This window comes from Rhinichthys klamathensis, unplaced genomic scaffold (assembly GCF_029890125.1).
Source record: "Rhinichthys klamathensis goyatoka isolate OS25496 unplaced genomic scaffold, OSU_Roscu_1.1 h1tg000658l_1, whole genome shotgun sequence".
Classification (NCBI taxonomy): Eukaryota; Metazoa; Chordata; class Actinopteri; order Cypriniformes; family Leuciscidae; genus Rhinichthys; species Rhinichthys klamathensis.
In genome coordinates, this window is record NW_026607101.1 from 185,567 (window position 1) to 210,961 (window position 25,395).

The 25,395-nt window shown below is 42.2% G+C and overlaps 1 protein-coding gene across 1 annotated transcript in view; it reads left to right on the top strand.

Moving 5' to 3' along the window:
• The window catches only part of stk32a (serine/threonine kinase 32A), a 93,718-nt gene extending 69,639 nt beyond the window's left edge, over window positions 1–24,079 (top strand). The window contains exons 7-13 of the mRNA XM_056241655.1: window positions 8,440–8,529; window positions 9,569–9,672; window positions 11,790–11,906; window positions 12,020–12,145; window positions 12,751–12,879; window positions 21,303–21,367; window positions 23,750–24,079. Coding sequence (XP_056097630.1) covers window positions 8,440–8,529; window positions 9,569–9,672; window positions 11,790–11,906; window positions 12,020–12,145; window positions 12,751–12,879; window positions 21,303–21,367; window positions 23,750–23,861 — 743 coding nt within the window. The 3' untranslated portion in view covers window positions 23,862–24,079. The remainder of the gene's footprint in view (window positions 1–8,439; window positions 8,530–9,568; window positions 9,673–11,789; window positions 11,907–12,019; window positions 12,146–12,750; window positions 12,880–21,302; window positions 21,368–23,749) is intronic.
• The last annotated feature ends 1,316 nt before the right edge of the window (window positions 24,080–25,395 follow it).

The window sequence follows — 25,395 nt, forward strand, 5'->3', positions numbered from 1 at the left end:
ATGAACTGAAAATCAGCCTTTTAAGGCCATCTGCTCGGCTTACAAACTCAGACCCGTGCTCTTTTGAACCCCTGAAGGGTGTCTGTAAACCGCTGACTCCTGCAGACCTCACGTCTAGAGGAGGTGCTCTCCACAGCTCAGTGGACACATGGGTGTTTATATCCTGAGGAATAAAACATACGTTGCCTCCATTGCTCATACTGCAGTAGTCAAGACCACTCACACACACCGAGAGAGTTGAAAAACACTGCATTCTGACATGACGAGAGAGAAAGACACAGTTATGAACGAGGGAGGGGAAGAAGAGCAGGAAAAATGCCATTATGCTTCGTTCACGCACAACATTTTTTTTAATCATAGATTATAGGGCTGGAATACCATGTCCATATGATGGGTATTAACTGATTATATGTAATCTGGATTGCATAATCAAAAGAGTCCCAAAATTATTATTGTCACGATTCCTGTTTCACTGTTTCATGGACTCTTATTTTGTTATTCTGTTGTCTTGCTGTGTCTGTGTTCTCTTCCTGTGGTTTAGTTCCTGTTTCCTTGTTTTTACTGCATCTTGTTAGTTTTCTTCTGTTCATCTGCTTCAAGCCTCATTGTTTGTGGATAATCAAGTCAAGTCAGCGCATGACAATTATATTACAAAATACTCATAATCAGGCTACACTTACATTTTTATTGATTAAACAACGATTCACAAAATGGCAGTAGGCCTAAATTATTAATAATTTATTTAGTCTCACTAATTCTTCTATTCTGTCTTTTAAATGGTCCTTTCTCAATTCTCAAAAGTCAATTTTGCTACTAAAATAAATAGATAGATAGATAGATAGATAGATAGATAGATAGATAGATAGATAGATAGATAGATAGATACAACAAAACAAAATCAAGCCACAATGAAAACAAGCCACGACACAACGAAATCAAGTCACAACAAAACAAAGCCCACAACATTTTTTGGTCGTGAAGTTCGGTCTGGACTCGATCCATTGAGGAGTAATTATGATCGGTTCAGAAATCTTCGTGGCCAATCAAATTGCCAGGGCGGGCTTTATACGATGATGGACAGATGATCTGCTGTTACGTAATCATCGCGTTATTAAAGAGCGCTTGGGTTGAACTGGTTTCCCTCAGAGATGACTGCAGCTGGAGAACTGAGATGTGTAGATTCCGCTATCGCGTCTGTTGTAAAAGAAATCGACAGCGCATTCATTTTAAAAGACGAACAGAGATCTGGAATCAAGGCATTTGTTGATAGGAAAGATGTGTTTGCCGTCATTCCTACGGGATTCGGCAAAAGTTTATTTTATCAGCTGGCTCCGATGGTCGCTAAGAAGATGGGACGCAATGAAAGCCCTGTGGTCGTTGTGGTTTCTCCTTTGGTCGCACTCATGGAGGACCAAGTAAAAGAGGCAACACTCTTTTAAGGCAAAGTATTTTACTACTTCTTCCAGCGTGCGTGTAGTTGAGTTCTGTTGACAATTTGCGTAGCTCAAGCTCAAAAAAACACTACTGCGTTGCTCTGATTGGTTGTAGGTCTATCCAATTGAGTGCAGAGTTTTTTTTTATTCCTGGTTCGGTTAAGACACGCCTCATAATCAAAGCCCTATAGAGCAGTATCAGACTCACATTCTGACCAAGGGTGTAATCCACCAGCCGGAAACTGAAGTCTCCCCGGGGGCCGCCATTGGCTAACAAGCCTTCACATGCTGTTAGCATTCCATTGACTCCCATTCATTTTGGCGTCACTTTGACAGCGAATAACTTTACCTCTGAGGCGTTTAAAGACTCCATTTGTCCATTGTTTATTTCTAAAGAAACACGACAATGTATAAAAAGCTCCATTACCTTGTATCTTACGTTATGGCCTCGTAGAAGCAGTTTTTGTAAAAATAGGCTAACGATTGCGTCATAACACGCGACTCTCTGTCGCACAGTAGAGAAATTACCCTATAGACAGAAGTAGAAGCTCACGAGCAATCGGGGGGACGTGAAGGCATAAAGTCAAGGGAGAAGCCCATAGAGAGTCATAAAGTTGATCCTGCTGCTGCTCATGGACGGCTAATACTCACGATCTCCGGCTCTGCAAGATTCGGAAGGGAATGATTCAGATTCCTCTTGGCACCACTACTAGAATACGTACAACTGTGACAGGTTGCTCACGTCACAACTACGTCTTCAAGCTCAGTGTGAGTCTGCGCAGTGCGCTTGGCAATCAGGAAGTGAGTGCTTCTATTTGACTTCACTTTTCTCCGTTGAAGTCTATGGGGTCGCTGCGTCCATTTCTTTTACTGTCTATGATTCTGACTAGAATATGAGTATGATGAAGTTAGGCTACGAAATCAAGGCACATCACAACAAAATAGAGCCACAACAAAATTAAATCAAGCCACAACACAACAAAATAAAGCCACAACAAAACGAAATCAAGCCACAACACAACAAAATAAAGCCACAACAAAACGAAATCAAGCCACAACACAACAAAATAAAGCCACAACACAATGAAATCAAGCCACAACACAACAAAATAAAGCCACAACAAAACGAAATCAAGCCACAACACAACAAAATAAAGCCACAACACAATGAAATCAAGCCACAACACAACAAAATAAAGCCACAACAAAACTAAATCAAGCCACAACACAACAAAATAAAGCCACAACACAATGAAATCAAGCCACAACACAACAAAATAAAGCCACAACAAAACGAAATCAAGCCACAACACAACAAAATAAAGCCACAACAAAACGAAATCAAGCCACAACACAACAAAATAAAGCCACAACAAAACGAAATCAAGCCACAACACAACAAAATAAAGCCACAACAAAACGAAATCAAGCCACAACACAACAAAATAAAGCCACAACACAATGAAATCAAGCCACAACACAACAAAATAAAGCCACAACAAAACGAAATCAAGCCACAACACAACAAAATAAAGCCACAACACAATGAAATCAAGCCACAACACAACAAAATAAAGCCACAACAAAACGAAATCAAGCCACAACACAACAAAATAAAGCCACAACAAAACGAAATCAAGCCACAACACAACAAAATAAAGCCACAACACAATGAAATCAATACACAACACAACAAAATAAAGCCACAACACAATGATATCAAGCCACAACACAACAAAATAAAGCCACCCCAAAATGAAATCAAGCCACTACACAAAATAATCAAGCCACAACACAACGAAAAAACCCTTTAGGTGAATTACAGTAATTTTTTCCTGAAATTGTTTACTGTAAATACATGAAGGGAGGGAAAATAGGGAAAATTTCACCTGTAGTAAGTCAGTCTTACCAATACAATCAAGCTTTTGAATTTGAACATGTCTGTTCAAAGTCATTTTAATTCATACAAATTATAAGTTTTAACCATTTGGTGAAATTGACAGACATTCCCTTAGGCATCATGCGCCGTGGCAGCGAGTCAAAGGATTCTCGAGTATAAATATGCATCTATAATGCACGTAGGCTTGATTTTGTTTTGTTGTGGCTTATTTCCGTTGTGTTGTGGCTTGATTTAGTTTTGTTGTGGCTTGATTTAGTTTTGTTGTGGCTTGATTTAGTTTTGTTGTGGCTTATTTCCATTGTTTTGTGGCTTTATTTCGTTTTGCTGTGGCTTGTTTTTGTTGTGTTTTGGCTTGATTTAATTTTGTTGTGTTGTGGTTTGATTTAGTTTTGTTGTAGCTTGATTTAGTTTTGTTGTGGCTTGATTTTGTTGTGTTGTGGTTTGATTTAGTTTTGTTGTGGCTTGATTTCGTTTTGTTGTGGCTTGATTTCGTTTTGTTGTGGCTTGATTTCGTTTTGTTGTGGCTTGATTTTGTTGTGTTGTGGCTTGATTTAGTTTTGTTGTGGCTTATTTCCATTGTTTTGTGGCTTTATTTCGTTTTGTTGTGGCTTGATTTAGTTTTGTTGTAGCTTGATTTCGTTTTGTTGTGGCTTGATTTAGTTTTGTTGTAGCTTGATTTCGTTTTGTTGTGGCTTGATTTTGTTGTGTTGTGGTTTGATTTAGTTTTGTTGTGGCTTGATTTCGTTTTGTTGTGGCTTGATTTTGTTGTGTTGTGGTTTGATTTAGTTTTGTTGTGGCATGATTTCGTTTTGTTGTGGCTTATATCCGTTGTGTTATAGGTATTTTAAAGCTGCAGTAGGGAGTTTTGAGAAAACGTCGACTTAGCCTGAAAATTTTAACAAGCACAACTTACAGGTCCCCACCCCCTTGCTCTCTGCTGCGCTACAGCCCTCCCTCCACAGCTCGTCCTCCACAGCGGAGCCCGTCGTGAACGCGCAGGCTAGTAAACAGGGCCACCGATAACAGCGGATAAAAAGTTATATGGCACATTCACTAATAGGGACTAAACGTCAACAATATGCTTTACATTGACTATGGCCTGCCCATACTTTGACTACAAACTTGGTCCTCAAATCATTATGTATTTTGCAATACATGTAATTTTATAACGTTGCACTCTTTCTATAAGTTATAAATCACTAGTAAGATAACGTTAATATAACGGTAACTAACGTTACAGTATGTAAGTAATTATTCTAGCGATATATAATGCTAGATAAGGTGTGCTAGCCCATTATTTCAGCAACATGGCAAGCCAGCGAATTAGCAGGTTTCAATTGTTGCTTAGCAGAGTGCGTGACATTTTATCTACATGTTATGCGGCTAGAGTTTTGACACCGAGTCAATGGGCTCTGTGTAATTCTTTCTTTTTCGCTTGTTTATCGTCATTGGTCTTTTTCCTTTTACCTCTTTGTTTTATGAGCAGGTGTCACTCGAGAATTGGCAGGTTAGGTTGTTTCTCCGTCATAAGCACAGCTGCAGCACGCCGGCAATCTTGAGTTTGAACGACGGTACGCCGCGCGCTGTGCAAGAGAGGGGTGTGATCAGCGCGTACACGAGCGTGATTGACACTGCTAAGACATTCCTCCTGGCTCTGATTGGTTGTTTCTGACCGGGAGCGTGTATTTCTGCAAATGGCAATAGGACCACTGGGAGGAGCCAGAGGAGCTTGATTTTTTAACAGATTATCTGTCTCATATTCTACTGTCAGGACATAATGACAGTTTTAACAAATATGTAAAAAATATTTTTTACAAAAGTTACCTACAGCAGCTTTAATAGTCAAATATAATAGTTGGACATTGTAATGGACCACTGATGTTACAAAAGTAGTGACATGCACACAAATTCGATAACCATTTCATAATTATATACATTGCATTAGGAAAGTATTCCAAAATTTGCTGGAATGTTTACATTATTTTTTTACCCTTATCAATCTACATTCAATATCTCAAAAAGACCTAATTAACGATGAGGTCCATTGTTGGTGTGTAAATAATGCAGGTCCTGCATGAAGCTGTTTTACATTCATATCAACACTGCACACATCCACAACATCTACTCTCTCTATGATATAGGGACACATTTGCTTAGATAAAAAGAAAGTGCCATGTGCCCCTTCCTTCTGCGTCTCGTCATACACACTCAGATACACACAGCATCTGCTCTAGTTTTATCACAGCCTGTGGCGATGGCAGATCTTCATCAAGGTGAGCGGCTGACTTTGGCCCTCTCACTCCGGTCACTGTTATTTCCTTCACCGCTCGCCACACTTAAAGTCTTCTCATTACCAGGAAAGAGTAGAGCAACAGTCCCACAAATCAAACCAAGCTGTTTTTATCAGGGCAGAAAGGAAGGAGTAGATTCTGGAAGGTGTTGTTTCAACCTCAATACTGAGACAAAGCTGGGCTGTATATATTGTAGAATGGAGGATTACTGTTGTATGTGAAACCCTGGAAACAAGGCTATAAAGAGGTAGGGATGAACGATATTTCGGCCACCATATCGGTATTGGCCGATGAATGGTAATTTTTAACGTTAACGTTATCAAGCCGATAAATTAAAGTCGATGAATAATGGATTATTTCCTTCAGCTGAGAAACTTCAGATGCGCTCTGTTCGCCATGATGGTTTTGAATTGCTTAAAGGGATAGTTCACCCAAAAATGAAAAATACCCCATGATTTACTAGGTGTGTATGACTTTCTTCTTTCAGACGAACACAATCAGAGTTATATTAAAAACTGTCCTGGCTCTTCCAAACTTTATAATGGCAGTGAATGGCCGTGTCTGTTTTAAGTCCATAAAAGCGCATCCATCTATGATAATAGTTCTCCACACGGCTCTAGGGGTAATAAAGGCCTTCTGAAGCGAAGAGATGCGTTCGTGTAAGAAAAATATCCATATTTAAAACTTTATCGATTGAGAAGCAGTCGATTTACGGCGAAAGAGTAACACTTGACCTGACGCACAACGTAATGATGAACGCGGAAGCGCAGAGGATCACGAATTAGAAGTCTAAAACGACAATTTTTAAAGAAATGTGGGAGGAGCTTGCGTGTGTTGCCCAGCCCTGTTTGTTAAAGCTTACGCTACTCCTACATCGTCAAGTGTTACTCTTTTGGCGTAAGTCGACTTGCGTAGGCCGTCTGCCGGAAGCTAGTTATTTTAGTTGATAGTTATAAATATGGATATTTTTCTTACACAAACGCATCGCTTCACTTCAGAAGGTCTTTATTAACCCCCCGGAGCTGTGTGGGGCACTTTTATGATGGATAGATGCACTTTTATCATGGATGGATGTACTTTTATGATGGATAGATGCACTTTAATGATGGATAGATGTACTTTTAAGATGGATAGATGCACTTTTATCATGGATGGATGTACTTTTATGATGGATAGATACACTTTTATGATGGATAGATGCACTTTTATCATGGATGGGTGTACTTTTATGATGGATAGATGCACTTTTATGATGGATAGATGCACTTTGATCATGGATGGATGTACTTTTATGATGGATAGATGCACTTTTATGATGGATAGATGTACTTTTATCATGGATAGATGCACTTTTATCATGGATAGATGCACTTTTATCATCATGGATAGATGCACTGTGATGGTATTCAAAACATAAACGGCCATTCACTGCCATTATAAAGCTCGGAAAAGCCAGGACATTTTTTAACACAACTCCAATTGTATTCGTCTGAAAGAAAAATGTCATATACACCTAGGATGGCTTAAGGGTGAGTAAATCATGGGGTATTTTTCTTTTTTGAGTGAAATATGATTGTAATCATTTCGAAAAGGAAGATAAGTTAAGTGCAACATGTGCAGCGCAAGCTTGTCATATAGGCTACATAAACTTAAAATGAGAACACGACTGTAAAATAATGTTGTGAATTCTTGCGTGCCGTGTTTCAGTGCATTGTTGTCGAAAGAGCCCGTCCGCAGAGTTAAGCCCAATTTATACTTCTGCGTCGAACTCACGCCGTAGCTACGTCGTAGACTGTGTGTAGCACGCGTACCCTGACGTGCACCTCTCCAAAAATGTAACAGCGCGTCAATTCTACGCGGACGCAAGCGCTGTGATTGATCTACTAGAACCACTGCCCGGGTTTCACATGCTCCCTCTACATGCGTAATTGTGCGTCAACGCGGACAACGACGCAGAAGTATTAATGAAAACCAACGCAAAAGTCTATAGCGAAGAGCCTCCGGCGTAGGTCCGACGCAGAAGTATAAATCAGCCTTTACACTCCTGTGCTGTCAACATTTTCTGAGAAATAAATTTGCTAAAAAAAATTGTGTTCCGGCTTAATGGCCATGGGGAAAATGTGGGTCCCATGGCCAAACCAGTTATAACCACTGTTATAGCACATGCTTTGCCATTGACTAGTTGTTTCGTCTTTGAGGGTTCTTTAAAGCGTGAACATGATTTGTGCTTATCACATCACAGCTCAGGATTGTTACAAATAGCTAGAATAGGGTTGGGACTGTGCATGTTGTTGTGGGGCCATCAGCCAATCGGTGTCAGTGCATCATTCCCCTGCGGCTCCAGAATAATGGGTCACGTGGCACAGGTGACTGCCTCAAAAAAATATAATAATTTAATAATAATAATAATGAAATCTGTATAGTGCCCCTGGGCCAAGACGAAATCATGAGTGTCACATACTGTACTTCCAGTCCACCCAGTGCCATTGAGATGAATGGTAATGCTAACAGATAGCTATCCAGCTATTATAGACCTTCCAGATATCAAGAGATATTGATTCTATGATGTTAACATACTCAGCAGTATGTACAGTACTTTCCCATCACAAGCAAATGCAAATTGGGATGCCATTAGCGTGAGACCATCAATCTCAGGAAAGTCTCTGGAAGCATCCCTTTAACCACTTTTATTTAAAGCAAATGTAGTTTTGATTATGGTTTCATTTCCTTATATTTGATTTAAATGAATTAAATTTCTTGTAGTCCACTGAAATATAGTACGTGGTTTTGTTTAGTGTTTATCTCTTCTTTGCAGGTCACGCTCACCTGACAGATTTTAACATAGCTGCTATTGTGAAGGAAGACTTAAAAGCCACATCTATTGCAGGGACAAAACCATACATGGGTGAGAGCTTTCATACTTCTCTTTAACACTCCACGACTTCTAGTCAGGCTTTATTTGTGTGGTTAAACAACTTCAGTCAAAGGTTCCTTGTTTTACTCTTCATTGACAAATTGTTAAATGTTATAGGAAAGTAGTTTTCACAGTTTTTGATCAGATGAAGTGTTCTTTCTTTCTTCTGTTAATAAAGTTTATGAAATTCACAGTGAATCCTAGACTGACATTAAAAGCCTTTTATAACAGAATTAAAAGCTATGGTTAAAATATGGTTTAAGTGTGCTGCCGAATGTGCTTACAAGCATTTATGGTAAACTAAAATAGATGCTAATGCTATCATGTACAAACAAAAAAATAAGGATTTTGGTCAAATAGAGGAACTTAAAGCTCCACAGTACCAGGCTTTAGTATGCTTTATACTATTTTGATACCATTTTTGGTAACACTTTACTTGAAGGGGTGTGCATAAGACTGACATGACACCTTCATAATCATGACATGCATAACTAATCTGCTATGTCATGTTTATGACATATTTATGACAGGTTGTGTTGTCTTAGTAATGTCAAGTTGTCATGACAAAGACACTGACAGGTTATGATGGATGTATTGGTTTATGTCAAGTTGTCATTACCAAGACATCTCAAACAATGTCATATTTGCATTACAAATGTCATAATTGAGTGAATGACACTTAATGACAGTTGTCATAAACATGCATAAAACCTCCTTCATATTCATGATATGTGTCATGTCATGATTATGACAGTGTCATGTCAGTCTTATGCACACCCCTTCAAGTAAAGCGTTACCCATTTTTTTCATCACCAAATTACCATGGTATCACTGTGTAGCTACTCTCAGAACATAATTTCAGTAATAAAGATTTGGTAGATAAAACTTAAGCTATCAAAGCTATAAATTCTCTGTAATGTCAATGAAACCTGCTGTATCATTTGAAAATGCTGAAACAAGTTCTGTACAAACAACAGTTCTTCATTATACTGTCATATAATCTTTGCTGTTGTGTGTTCTGTTGTTGCAGCCCCAGAACTGTTCCAGTCGTTCGAGGGAACGCACCCAGGTTACTCTTTCTCAGTGGACTGGTGGTCTTTAGGGATTACTGCATATGAGCTTCTCCGTGGACAGGTGAGGGACCCTCAACCATTTGATCTGAGATCAGTATTAGGACAAGACGGTAACACTTTACAATACTGGTCTTTCATTAATGAATAACTACACAGGAACAAATACTGTATGTAACGCACTATTAACATTCTAGTAACTAACAAGAAACTCTGATTAACAGATTAGTAAGTAATAGCGCTCAGTCGAATGTGTAGTTCACTATTAGCTAATCAATAACTACTATTTTTCATACCTCACTGAAGACTGTAAGAACTACTATATACAGGTTCATAATTGATATTAATAATGCATAATGTACACTCACCTAAAGGATTATTAGGAACACCATACTAATACTGTGTTTGACCCCCTTTCGCCTTCATAACTGCCTTAATTCTACGTGGTATTGATTCAACAAGGTGCTGAAAGCATTCTTTAGAAATGTTGGCCCAGATTGATAGGATAGCATCTTGCAGTTGATGGAGATTTGTGGGATGCACATCCAGGGCACAAAGCTCCCGTTCCACCACATCCCAAAGATGCTCTATTGGGTTGAGATCTGGTGACTGTGGGGGCCATTTTAGTACAGTGAACTCATTGTCATGTTCAAAAAAACAATTTGAAATGATTCGAGCTTTGTGACATGGTGCATTATCCTGCTGGAAGTAGCCATCAGAGGATGGGTACATGGTGGCCATAAAGGGATGGACATGGTCAGAAACAATGCTCAGGTAGGCCGTGGCATTTAAACGATGCCCAATTGGCACTAAGGGGCCTAAAGTGTGCCTAAAGTGTGCCAAGAAAACATCCCCCACACCATTACACCACCACCACCAGCCTGCACAGTGGTAACAAGGCATGATGGTTCCATGTTCTCATTCTGTTTACACCAAATTCTGACTCTAACATCTGAATGTCTCAACAGAAATCGAGACTCATCAGACCAGGCAACATTTTTCCAGTCTTCAACTGTCCAATTTTGGTGAGCTCTTGCAAATTGTAGGCTTTTTTTCCTATTTGTAGTGGAGATGAGTGGTACCCGGTGGGGTCTTCTGCTGTTGTAGCCCATCCGCATCAAGGTTGTGCGTGTTGTGGCTTCACAAATGCTTTGCTGCATACCTCGGTTGTAACGAGTGGTTATTTCAGTCAAAGTTGCTCTTCTATCAGCTTGAATCAGTCGGCCCATTCTCCTCTGACCTCTAGCATCAACAAGGCATTTTCGCCCACAGGACTGCCGCATACTGGATGTTTTTCCCTTTTCACACCATTCTTTGTAAACCCTAGAAATGGTTGTGCGTGAAAATCCCAGTAACTGAGCAGATTGTGAAATACTCAGACTTGCCCGTCTGGCACCAACAACCATGCCACGCTCACAATTGCTTAAATCACCTTTCTTTCCCATTCTGACATTCAGTTTGGAGTTCAGGAGATTGTCTTGACCAGGACCACACCCCTAAATGCATTGAAGCAACTGCCATGTGATTGGTTGATTAGATAATTGCATTAATGAGAAATTGAACAGGCGTTCCTAATAATCCTTTAGGTGAGTGTATAATATAAGGTAATGATAACACATGAGTTTTCTTAAATGAAGATCATGGGAACACACTAGTAATGACTCAAGTGTTACCAAATCCATCAGAAGGAATTACTATTAAAAATCTCAAAAGCTTACAATGACTTCAGTCAATATTAGGTAGTTATCATGTTTTTCACTTTAGAATACTGATAAAAATAATTAGTAGTTCCTTTAGAAGGATGTAGTAACACTTGAGTCATTACTAGTGGGTTACCGGTACCTTTTATTATAAATTATGCATTATTCATGTTAATTGTTAACCTGTATATAGTAGTTCTCTGGTAGACATGAGAAAAATAGTAGTTATTGATTAGCTAATAGTGAACTACCCATTCGACTGAGCGCTATTACTTACTAATTTGTTAATCAGAGTTTCTTGTTAGTTACTATAGTGCGTTACTCATTTGTTCCTGTGTAGTTGTTCATTAATGAAGGAACAGTATTCTTAAGTGTTACCGACAAGACTCATCATGTGCTGCTGAGAATCAGCTGGCAAGAAAACGTAGACGTTTCATTGACTGTTGCATCATGGCTGGTTTCACCCTGGTTCTCTCTTTAGAGGCCGTACATCATGCGCACTAACACACCAGCCAATGAGATCCTGCAAACTTTCCACAAAGCGCACCCCTGTTACCCTGCGGCCTGGTCTTCAGGGATCAAGTCTCTCCTACAAATGGTAGCATTAATCACACCGTAGCCATACTTTATTCTTTCATCATTTGCATTTATTTTTTAGGATCAATTAAGAAATATACGATTCCGAAAGAAAGCGTTTGCGTCTGTTGTCAGCTGTTGTGTGTAGATGCTCAGAAGAGGATGTCCTGTCTCTCGGAGCTCCAGGACTTGGAATACCTCTCTGATGTCAATTGGGATGCTGTGCTCAGCAAACAAATCCCACCTGGCTTCCTCCCTAATGTAAGTACACACACACACACACACTGCAAATAAAGAGACATGCACATGTAGACATTCCAGATTTGAATGATTTGAACTTTACACTTTGCCAAAATTGTGCAGATTTATGATAATTGGTCTTAACTGAGAGGATTTGATGCAGTGAATCTTGTTGACCCCTACAAAAAAACACACAAAAATTTTTATTTTATTTTATAAGGCTCGTTTGATGAGGTTATTTTTTGCAAATGTCTTTTTGGAACAACAGTTCAGCATGGTTACCGTGATTGCTTTACCTTCGAAGTGTCCTGCGTAAGCAATATTTATGCTGTTTGGAATGCACTGTAAAAATGCTGAATTACAAAACTGGCTCAACACAAGTGAAGTGAATCCTAGGAAAGCTCTGGCACTATTACAGGCAGCCTCTCGCTTCAATATTTTGCAATGTCTATCTGTGCGTTTCTAATGTGATGACATTCACAATGTGATGATGAGATTTGAAGTACGCTATAAGTGCACATTCAATACAATTAAGTGCCCTTCTCTTTGAAATAGTAATGCTTGCCAAAAGATTTTGATTTGTTCGTGGGCACATTGTGTATAAATGAGTATTTGTTTGATGGCAGAGGAGACGACTAAACTGTGACCCCACGTTTGAGCTGGAGGAGATGATCCTGGAATCCAAACCGCTGCATAAGAAGAAGAAGAGGCTGGCGAGGAAGACGAGGGAGAACGGCTCTGATGGATCTCCTCAGGTAGCATCTCTCTCTTCATCTTCTCTTCCTCGTATTACAGTTATTACTTCAGAACATGACAATGATCTCACTACAGTTTTTGGTAGGAAAACCCAGCTTGTTCACTCTGTCACTATGGAAGAACTTGCATAACTGCAAAAAGACATAAAACAATTAAAGTCTTGTTTATGGCATTAACATATTACCTTCACATTTTTCTGCAGTGACTGTTCTTTGTTTGTCAGCATGAGTCAGTTCTCTGATGGATTTATGCAGTGGGAATTAAGAATCGTTGACATTTAGAAACGTTTTCTAATGATAAGTTTTGCAGCTCTGATTTAGTTCCTCTTTATTTTAAAGAGGCCGTGTTACAGTGTAATTATACATTTAAGTACTTATGTACTTACTATAGGGTTATGGCCCCGATTTCGAAGAACGAACTGGTGTGACATCATTTCGAACAAAATCATGCCAAAATAAAGTTCACTGGGAGTTCGAAACATCTTGCCAAAGCGAACTTTCCGGAAACGTTGCCATTGGTCGATTACGTAATAGGTAGGCTCCGCCTTCTTTTTTAGGTTCAGGTTTAGGTTCAGGATTAGAGTAGGGTTAAGGTTAGTTGCATGTAATTATGCACAATTTATAGTAATTGTAAAATGACAAAAAGTAAAATTGCTACATGTAACATGTAACAATGGCACTGTAAAATAAAGTGCTACAAGTTACTCACTAAAGCATATATAAAGTACTTGACCTGTAGTGTGTGATTCAAAATTACATTTAAAGTTAATATATTTTAAATGTACTAAATTGCAACAAAATTACATTAAAGTAGATTGTACTTTCCCATACATTTGTGTTTGTAAATTCAGCACACTTTAATATGGACGCTTGTTTCCGCCATGGAAAAAATAATAATTAACTGTCTAAAAAGTGAAAATCGAACTGTTTTCCTCACAATTGCAAGACATAAACCTGCAATTGCGATTTATAATGTCAGAATTGCGGGATATAAACTCGCAATTGCGAGAAACAATTGTTTTAGATTTTTTAAAAAATCATATATTTAATATATATATAGTTTATATCGCGCAATTCTGACTATTTTCACACAATTGCAGTTTTATATCTTGCAATTATGACTTTATTTCTCGCAATTATGACTTTTGTCTCTTAGTTGCGAGTTTATGGCTTGCAATTTTGTCTATGTAAACTTATAGTTTTAGTCCAATCCTGAGGGAAAAAGACCGACTTTTTTTCTCATAATGGCGAGTTTAAACAGTATCTAAGATTTAAACTCGCAATTCTGAGAAAAAAAGTGAGTGAGTGAGAGAGAGTGTGAATGAGTGAAGGAATGTGTCTGTGTGTGTGTGTGTGAATGGAATACTAGTGTAGGAGGAATACTGTAGGAGTTCAAGTTATTGTCGTACATTCACATTTTCTGAATAAGTGGGGATCGATACTATATGACCTACAGTCTCTGCTCCTGACTCTCCCTGTTTCTCTCTGTATCCTTCAGATTTCCTCCCACTAACTCATTCTGTCCTGACGGCTTCTCAGTTCTCTCCTCCCACTGAAGTTTGTAATGTATGGAGAAATGGGCTCAATCCAGCCACAGATAAATGCAGAGAAAAGTTGAACTCTTGTTGTGAGAACAAAATAAAGAGCAGCATCCCACTCCCACAGGCCACACTGACTCCACACCATAGACTCCACTTCCTTCCAGAGTTCACGCTCTGTTCAGAGTAAAATCTTCTCTGTTTCTTCAGTCTGTGGCTAAATACTCATTACTATATAATTAGTGTCTGTTAGGAATGCTATACAGTTACAACAGCTTCTCTCAAACTGACAGCAACATAGTGTCGGCCCAGGTCCGGCCCACATCTGGTACATGTGGATTCCACTCGTACCAGATTTGGGCCGGATCTGGGCCGACACTATGTTGCTGTCTGGAAATACAAACACAATTAAAGTTCAGTGCTTAAAATGTTAGTTCACCATTCCTACAAGATGAATAAATGTTTGGTGAGTAAATAATTACACTTTTTTGGGGGTGAACATCCTCTGAGTATCACCAGCACTGTGTGTTCAGCAGCACAGAGAGAGTTTCAAAGAGCTTTTTTCTATTGGATGGAGTATGAACAAGCCCTCTCCTCGATTGTAGCACACTAAGCATCAGTCATGCTTACTCAAGGAAATCCCTGTGCTTGCCTGTTTGAATCGTGGAGTTGCATGGCTGAGGTTTCTGGAGTAAGCACTAAACACTCGACACCTACTGACATTTAATGACACTCAAAGTCATGACTTCACACATTTATAGAGGCAGGAGTTACAACTCTTGTTTTTTTTGCTTTGCAGTACTTTTTTTCACATTTTGTGTCATACAGGATACATTAATGGCCCTCTAATGCTCAATTCAAATCTCTTGTAGACCAACTATCGGCTTAAGGCCACAATCTGGCCAGGCCTATTCTAGCCAAGAACCATCCATTTAGATAAAAAAGATCTGAAATAGCATCCAGAGTTTTGTTTATATGTGTTTTTAAGGGGCATGTTTTGTCCAAGTAATCATTTGAAATAATGAAATGGCTCCATCCAAGGGTTGTAAAGAAAACCATTTTCTTTACAACTTTGTTGTCAGCATTTCTGGCCATCCAAAACACAAATACAGAATATTTTGCAGAAATAAATCAGAAAGCGGAATACAGTTCTGCTCATGGATATCTACTTCAGTTGCTCTAAATCAATGGTTCAACCTTTTGACTACACGGCCCTCGACCATTTAAGACAATATTCACAAATAACAGTTTCTACCTACTAGAATACTTTAGAGCTTGACATAACTAGAATCATTTCATTCTAGAAATTTCCATGTCTGGAAATTACTTATAAAATTCCCTCAGTAAAAAGGTTTCCCAGCACCGTGGAAACCTGCACCTTAAATAAAAATGATAGTTGTAGGAACTTTAAGATTGCCACTTTAAAGGATGGTTGATATTAGACCCATGTTTGTATTGTCTTTCAACTTATCCATTTTGTTGTGCATAACAATATATCCTTTTTTGTATTGTGCCTGTGTATACCCTTTGTTTGTACTGAAGGTTTTATGTCATGGATAAGAAAAAAAAAATCGTCGCGGTAGTTGAAAATGTGAATGCCCACTTTCCTTAGCAGCCCACGCGACTTTGGTAAAGATACCAGGAGACTGGGACAACTCCGTTGAGGCAGAATCGAGACGTTGAAGTATGTGTCCTTGAGGTTGATTTTTGCGAGGGGACGAACGCACATGAGAATGCGATTCTGCGTTAACATCTTGAATGGGAGCTTGTGAAGGGCCCAGTTCAAGACTCGCAGATCTAAGATCAGCCATAACCCACCGCCTTTTTGGGGTACGATGAAGCACCCTCGCCGTGAACCGCACACCACACCGTGGAACCAACCATCCAACCATGAGCGCTTGTGACAAGGTGGATGGTTTTACTCGAGTCTGATGCCCGCGGTGACACGGAAAAGCATGGCCGTCAACTCTGAATCCAATTCAGTGCGAATGACCACCCCAGAAGGGGGAAGCTCAACTTCATCTTCCTCTCCAGAGGACAATAGCCCACACTCAGATGCCGCTATCGACAACTGGTCCTCACCTAGAGAGCCGAATGACACATTGGTTCCCCTCTGAGGACGCGCACCATCATCCGGCAGTTCAACGGCACATTGGAAGAGCGGGAGGTCAGTGGAGACTGGCCCGGTGGAAGAGCTCCCACTGTAACCCTAAGGTCTCCCAGAGTGTTAACCTCCTCGCCCTGTGCTGTGAAGAGGAACCGGGCTGGGTAACAACAGAGGGGACTTCACGAGAAGAGTCGTGACTGCAGTGTCGACATGGTCATTTTCTCGCAATGAGGACATGAACAATCCACGAATGCCATCTCAGCATGCTCACGGCCCGGACATGAGAGACGGCGATCATGGACGTCAGTTGAGGACAGGAATCGACCGCCTCCAGAAACACCCGGACAGAAAGGCATCTTGCTGCCCATTTTGCTCTTTTAGGAAACCGTCTCGGGTTACGACTGTAACCCTTGTTCCCCGAGAAGGGAACGAGACACTGCGTCATCGTTATGGCACTTTGGGGAATGCCCCCAGTGTAGCGCATCTGAAGCATGAATGAAATCTGTCCAATCCTGATTGGTGCTGCGTCATGACGTAGTAGATGACGGCATAACCGGAAGATACAAAGGGACGCTGGCAAATACAAACACTAGCTCTTTTGCGATGAAGCTAGCGCTCTGACTGTGATAGGTGTGGCGACGAGACGCAGTGTCTCGTTCCCTTCTCGGGGAGCAAAGGTTACAGTCGTAACCCGAGACGTTCCCCTTCGAGGGAACTCGAACTGCGTCATCGTTATGACACTTTGGGGAACGAAATACCCACTATGCCACACCGTAATCACGCCCGCCCTAGTGTGAAGCTGGAAGACCAGGCACACTTAGGACGCGAGCACTCTGGCGCCAGGCGTCACAGGGAGTTGCAGACTGTAAAAGCGTATGAAGGTGTGCGGGGTGGCCCACCCGGCCGCCTCGCAGATCTCCTGAAGCGAGACGCCAGAAAGGAGGGCCACAGAGGAGGCCATGCTCCTGGTGGAATGTGCCCTCACGGCCATAGGTGAAGGCAAATTGCGCACCTGATAAGCCGTGGCTATAGCTTGGACAATCCAATTGCTGATTGTCTGTTTAGATGCAGGCAGCCCTTTCTTGGGTGAACCAAAACACACCAACAACTGGTCTGACTTCCTCCACTGAGAAGACTTCTCCAAGTAAACCCTTGGGGCTCTGACTGGGCAGAGCAGGTGAAGTCTCCCCTCTTCCGCCGTCCCATGAGGTGGAGGATGGAAGGCCTGAAGAACCACTGACCGTGCCGCACTAGACGGCACCTTGGGCACATAGCCCGGTCTAGGATGTAAGATGGCCTTAACCCCACCAGGGGCAAACTCCAGGCAAGTTGGCGATATAGCCAAGGCCTGGAGATCCCCCACTCTCCTCAGAGAAGTGATGGCAAGGAGAAAGGCCACCTTGAAGGTCAGGTTCTTTGCCTCAGCCGACTCCAGTGGTTCAAAGGGGGCCTCAGCCAACCCTTCAAGAACCACCGCCAGGTCCCAAGTATGGACTCTGGAGCAAGCCGCAGGCCTAATCCTCCGAGCCCCACGGAGGAAACGTACAACCATATGGTGCCTTCCCAAAGGCCCAGCACCTATAGGTGATTGGAAAGCCGCAATGGCAGCCACATACACCTTAAGTGTGGATGGGGAAAGACCGGCGGAGAAACGATCTTAGAGGAACTCCAGCACTGAAGCCACTGGGCAGTTAACTGGGTCCACCTCACGCTCTCTACACCAAGTGGAAAACACATTCCCCTTTAGGCTGTACAGTCTCCTAGTGGAAGGAGCCCTGGAGCTAAGTAGGGTCTCGACAACACCTGTTGACAGGCCAGCCTCTAGGTACCGAGCCCCCTCAGGGGCCAGACCCAGAGGTTCCACTGCTCTGGCCGGGGGTGAAATATTGTGCCCCCTGCCTGAGACAGCAGATCCCTCCTCAGAGGGACCTGCCACGGGAGGCCGTCTAGCAGTGCTACAATGTCCGAGAACCATATCCGGGTCCCGCTCCAAGACTCCCGGGAGCAGAGCGATCGGGGGAAATGCGTACAGATGCGTACGTCTGTGTCATAGCGTCCAGCCCCAACGGAGCTGGATACCTGAGAGAGAACCACAGTGGACAGTGGGACGTCTCTCGAGACGCGAAAAGATCCACTTCCACTGGGCCGAATCTCACGCACATGGCCTCCACCACCTCAGGGTGGAGTCGCCACTCCCCGGGCCTCAGCCCCGGGCCTCAGCCCCTGCCTCGACAGGACGTCTGCTCCATGATTTTGATCCCCGGGGACATACATCGCTCAGAGAGACGACAGTTTCCCCTGGGACCACAGAAGGATCTGGTGTGCCAGTCTGCATAGAGGGCGCGACCTCAGACCCCCCTGATGATTCAGATACGCGACTACGGACATGTTGTCCGACCGTATCAGGACATGGTGGCCGCAGAGGTCCGGGAAAAAACTCCTCAGAGCTTTGTAGACCGCCAGCATTTCCAGGCAATTGATGTGCCAGGAAGAGTGCCGGGTCTCCCACAGACCTCTCGCAAAGGCGGCCGTCCATGACCGCGCCCCAACCAGTGAGGGAGGCATCTGTTGAAACGGCTTTCCGGCAACATGATGCTCCCAGCACCGGTCCCTGGGACAGGAACCAAGGTTTCCTCCATATGACGAGGGAACGAAGGCATCTGCGCGTTACCCTGATCATACGGAACGGATTTCCCCACGGGGAAAATCCCTTGGCTCTCAACCACCACTGTAGGGGTCTCATGTGTAGCAGGCCAAAAGGTATAACACTGGACGCTGCTGCCATGAGCCCCAGCAGTCTCTGAAACTGCTTCACAGTGAGGTTGTGGCCTAGCTTCACTCTGGAGACCATTGTATGGACTTCACGCGCGCAGGAGACATTTGTGCCCGCATCGTTGTTGAGTCCCATACAACTCCCAGGAACGTAGTCCTCTGGGAGGGCCTCTTATGGGACAAACAACACCAAATAAGACAGACAGTTTGACACAGAGCGCTTTAGCTGAAGAGCAAAAAAGCTAGTGTTTGTATTTGCCAGCGTCCCTTTGTATCTTCCGGTTATGCCGTCATCTACTACGTCATGACGCAGCACCAATCAGGATTGGACAGATTTCATTCATGCTTCAGATGCGCTACGCTGGGGGCATTCCCCAAAGTGCCATAACAATGACGCAGTTCGAATTCCCTCGAAGGGGAACGTTATTTTTCGAAATAACGAAAACGCTGCACTTAACTGCAATACAATGGCGAAACACTGCTGAATGCTCCATATACACCAGCAGGAGGGCTTCTTTCGAGGCAACTGGAAAGAGTGATCGCTCATAAGAGACAACCACTCGGCTCCAAAGCATAAATCGAATGATTGGATGCGTGCCACCATCTTAAATACCAGCATGTACGGGGGAGTGGCTTGGCATGCCGATTACAATCGCAAATTCTATTGGCTGTTTTTCTAAAAACTCAGAGGTGATTGGAGCTCCCAAGTGAGACCCCATTTGTCAGTCGACATAACGTTGTAGTGACTGACAGATAGGGAACATATGTTGTCATGACTTGATTATATTATTTTTTATAGTGTATAGGGCAAAGTATAGGTGCAGTTTGGAGGACAGTGAGGAATGGCAGAGCTGAAATTGTGCATTCATTATTTGAGACTGTGAAAAAGTCAAATAAAATCTACCTTTTTATAGTGGTCTTTGCAAACAAATCTTTTCATGAAATATATGTCATTTCACATGGTTTTACCGTGCACCTCTTGACAAAAGCAAAAGTGAAATGTTTGACTTTTGGTTGCTTCCTCGTCACAAAGTGTTGTCAGTGTGAATGCTCCCTAAGGCCTCTTTCTGCTGTTCTGTTTAATCTTTCTGACATCCTGCTGTTTGAGCACCTGTAGTCAGCGACAGCTCGGTTCAGTAGGGCAAACGCATTGTCTGGACTCAGTCTGGATGCTTCAGTCACTGATAATGTTTCTCTTCTCTGAGATGACTGCACTGACCTAACAAAACAACACAAAATGGTGATGACTGTGAGGAAGACCCTGTGAATTCATACTTTAGTGGCATTTAGTTCATGTCTATTAGCTTTGAAGTTCTCTTTAAAAAAAATTTTTTTGAGAAAAGTCTTCCTTTTCTGGAAAAACTGACTGTAAATATTGATGACATCATCTATCACTCAGGGGTGTATCCAATTTTTTGTCTAATCAAAAGCTACTCTAGAATGAGTATGACCCTCCTTTTAATACCAACTATTGCTGACCAATGTCTAAATGGCTCTGTTAACATTTCTTGTCTCTCACATTCGACTTGCCTAAAAATGTTCTTTTGAAACTTTTTGTCAGCCCAAAATCAAACAGTGGTTCGTAATGAAGTGGTAAATGGACTGCATTTATATAGCGCTTTCACAGACCCAATGGCCACCAAAGCGCTTTACATTGCCTCACATTCACCCATTCACACACCGACAGCGGTGTCAGCCATGCAAGGCGCCATCCAGCTCGTCGGGAGCAGCTGGGGTTAGGTGTCTTGCTCATGGACACCTCGACACTTGGTCAGGTGGAACCAGGGATTGAACCACCAACCTTCTGGTTTGTAGACAACCTACATGAACCACTGAGCCACTGCCGCCCCTGTGTGCAGCAGAGCAGAATCAAGAATATCAAATATTTGGGGGGCTTGTCACCCTCATTGTCAATGAGGGTTACGGCACTGCTTATTTCCGAATCTACTCTACTTTGTCACATATAATGTAAAACATTAACTCATTCTTTTCTTTTGATTGTACAGAATGGGCAAATCCAACAACGCTTAGACACTGTCCAAAGAGATTTCATCGTCTTCAACAGGGAAAAGTAAGAAAACGTGATAACTTTGTAAGAACATGACACCTTTTTTTGTTTGAATTTTAACAATAACATATTCAGTTTCATGCATTAGTTTCCATTGTAAAGCAAGTGTTTTGTTATTTAATCTCAACAGTTGTTCTATATATGTATTCATTATATTGAGATATATGTGCATTAGTAAAGTTACACCTTGATGTTTTTAACCTTGTTTTGAAATGCAAGAGTTTTGAAACACCCAAGGCCAAATGAGGTTTTGCACTTATATTCCAATATATATATATATATTAGTTCCCTTTCAGTAGGTCATGTTCGACGCCACGTTGGACTGACCAACGAAACTACTTCAAGTGTAACTAAACAAGCCAATGCGATATTGGCATGCAAGATTTGCGTCTGCCGCTCCGCCCCGGGTATAAATGGGCAGAAGGTGCATCGCATTTAAGCTTTTCGCTTCGAGCAGTTTTACTGTTTCTGCTCTACAATCTATGTTGAGAGTGTTCTTCGAGCCCCTTGTTCTCTTTGGAAAGAAGCATCTGCAGTTGGTGTTGGTGTGACGATGCTTCAGAGGTGGTCACGGTCTCATAAGGAGCTTAAAAAACAGCTGTTTTCACAGCTCTTTAAAGAGTGAGTGCACACAGCAGGCTGCACTGTCTCTGCTTGTGTTACTGCGGCCATTTCCCCTGCGAGTTTTCAGCACCTGAGAGAACTAATTTCCCTAGAAGAGCTTACATGGGTGTGACACTGCGTCATGTACCCACTGCGGGAAGATGACCATCTCTGTGTTGCAGTCGAGACTCGAGTACCTCAGACGAGGTAAAGTCCCTTCGCCTATCCCTCAATCTAGTTCCTCTTCTGGTGGCCATCAGAAGAGGTCTACTTCGGCGAATAGTGGGGGTGACCTGAGGATTACGGTTAGGGCTTTCCCCACGATGAACCAACCTCCGTGGGCCCCTCACCCCTCTAACACACCACAGCCAGTCGAGCTTCCAGAGGAACACGCTGGACCTTCTAAACGAAGTGTACCAGCCGTATCCTTCGGGGCTCTGCCCGATGAACAGATGACGATTGCTGCATCAGAGGGTGAGTCTGGATTCTCTGGGGATTCGTTGCCACTTTCGGGAACAGTAGCGTTGTCCGAGTCCGAGTCCGACCCAGAGTTGATGGCTATGCTTTCCCGGGCCGCCGAGAGCATTAAGCTCGAGTGGAACCCTCCACCGTGTCCCGAACCCTCGAGGCTGGATGATTTGTTTCTCGGGGTGGCTCAGCTTCCCGCCCCGGTTTCATTTTTCCCGGAGGTGCATGAGGAGCTTACTAGGTCATGGATGGCACCTTTTACTGCCAGAAATCGACCAGGTCCATCAATGATGGAGCGGCCAAGGGTTATGCGGGGATCCCCTGGTGGAGCGGTCAGTTGCGATGCAATTGTGTCCAAGCACCGCTGCCACCGTGTCCCCCCTCCCGGGCCTGTAAGTACTTATCCAATCTAACGGGCAAAGCTAACGGAGCTTGCAGAGAGGCCGCCATGACGCTTCTCCAGGTCTACCAGGCCAAAGCGCTCAAGAAGCTGCACGAGGGTAGTTCCGACCAGGGCGTAATGCAGGAATTGCACGCAGCGACCGACCTCGCCCTATGAGCGACTAAAGTCACTGTGCGCTCCCTGGGTCGGGCGATGTCCACTCTGGTGGTCTAGCGGAGATGCGGGATGCAGACAAAATTCGGTCCCTAAATTACCCTGTCCCCCAGGCCGGCCTCTTCGGCGACGCAGTTGAGAGCTGCGCCCAGCGGCGTCGAACGTAACCGACTGAAAGGGAACGTCTTGGTTACTTATGTAACCCTCGTTCCCTGAGCTGGGCGGCCGGGTCACCGGCTCGGCTCCTCAGCGAAAACCTGATATGCGATGCAACTGCTGCCCGTTTATAATCCACACTGCAGGGCAGAGCGACAGATGCAAATCTCACATGCCAATGTGCATTGGCTCGTTTAGTAGATTGGTCCCTGATTCGTCGGTCAGTCCGACATGGCGTCTCCGTTCCCTCCTTTAGGGAACGAGGGTAACATACGTAACCGAGATGTTTTTATGTTTGTATTTGTATTTTAGTTTAGTTAAAAGTTTTAGTGATTTGTGTTCTTGGTTCTTATTTCTTTTATTCATTTTTAATAATTGTATTAGTTATTTTAGTACATCAAGTTAAACTATATGAAAAGGAGAAATGTTGGCAATGAAATAATAATATATATTCAGTTAACAATTATTTTATTTCAAGTAACAACATTTTAGTTCACTTTAATAACTTTTATGATTAATGTTAACAACTGCACATTTTCAGTTTTAACACTGTGTGAAACCTTATCGAGTCATGGATTTGTTATCCTTTCTTTGTTTCGGAGGTTGTGGAAAACCAAAGCGGACACTGAGACCAACAACCTCAATGCAGAAGAGACAAACAAAGCCATTCAAGACGGACAGAACAACAACGTACAGCATTGTTTATCAAGTTAACATTTGACCGGAGGGACACGCCACAGCTTTCTTATTTCACTCCAAGCTCATGGCAGAGCAGACGCCCCACTGCAGTTCCCATGGAAAACCCCCAGAAAATGCATGAGAAAATCCATGGAATATCATGGGTTCCAGGATGGATTCATCAAGCTAGCGTGCCCCTCATGCTCCGCATTCACGCAAAAACTGACGGCGTACGGTGGTTTACAGTGACTGACTGACGTAAAACTGAATACAACAAAATACCATTTTCAAAAAAAGAACTGAATGATGATGTTCTCTGCACCTGGCCGTGAAAATGTGTGCCTTACTAGTTTAATGGATTTCCCCTAATGCGTTTGGAGGCACATGAAGATTTACTGCTGTCTGATTCAGCGAGTGATCAGACTCGAGCCATTCGCCATGATTTATAAAGCTGCTCTTCTTAACGTACAAATGCAGAGAACAGAACGCGAAAGATATTTATTTCACCTCATTAATGCGTATGTGATTAATTCAATCCATGTAAACGTGAATCTTACAGAGCTGCAAAATACTGTCGTTTATGCCACTGAGAATACTTTTTGGCCTTTCTGGATCTAAAGCTTTTTTTGGAGATTCATTGCTGGATCCCATTGTGCTGCTGAATAAGATATTGACGACACTGAACAGATAAAACTGATAATAAAACAATTTAATAGCATCATCTGACAAGTCTGACTAAGGTTTGCATAGCTTAGGAAAATTCACACAAGGTTGTTTCTGGCTCATTTATGAAACAAGGTTTAGATTTGTAACATAAAAAAAAATCACCAGCACTGTTAAAAAACAACAACAAAAAAAACACCTTTAATGAAAACGTGCTGTTTAAGTTTGGTGGAAACGTACAAAATATTACTCATCTGAAATTTCTCAAGATGAATAAAAATCGCCATCTAGTGGCCAGGTGAATCTACACACAATGTGGAACAACAATGACAATAATTACGAGAAATATTATATTGCTTCCAGTTTAATTTTAGAAACGACCATTTGTTTCGCTTTGTTATTATTAGAATCTAATTTATAGGTCAGGGTGATGTTTTATGCTGTTTCCACTGATTATGTAAATGAAAATGTGGACTTGTGGACTGAGTTTGTATAGAGATTTGCAAATCAAACCTTCAGTTTGAAATAACCCGCTAACTGTGTTTGAGAACTTGATAGCAAACCGAATAGACCCTTTCATGTCTTACCACTTAATCCAGTGAGAAAATGAAATCAAACGATATTGTCACATCATATTTCAGCTTTTTCACTCTAGGTCTGAAGCAATTTTTTGAACACCTCTGTCCCAAAGAAAATGATGAATTTTCCCTCTTTCGCATCTGTACAGTGTCATATTTTCCATGTAATTGTTAATAAAAAACTCAATTTGATTTCCTCACACGATAACCACAGTGTTGTAAATGTTTGTGTGCACGCATGTTTTAGACTAGTTCTTATTTCCTCGAACTGTGAGGTGATGAATATGCCCTCGATGTGACAAATCATATACAGGCAGTCAGTTGTAACT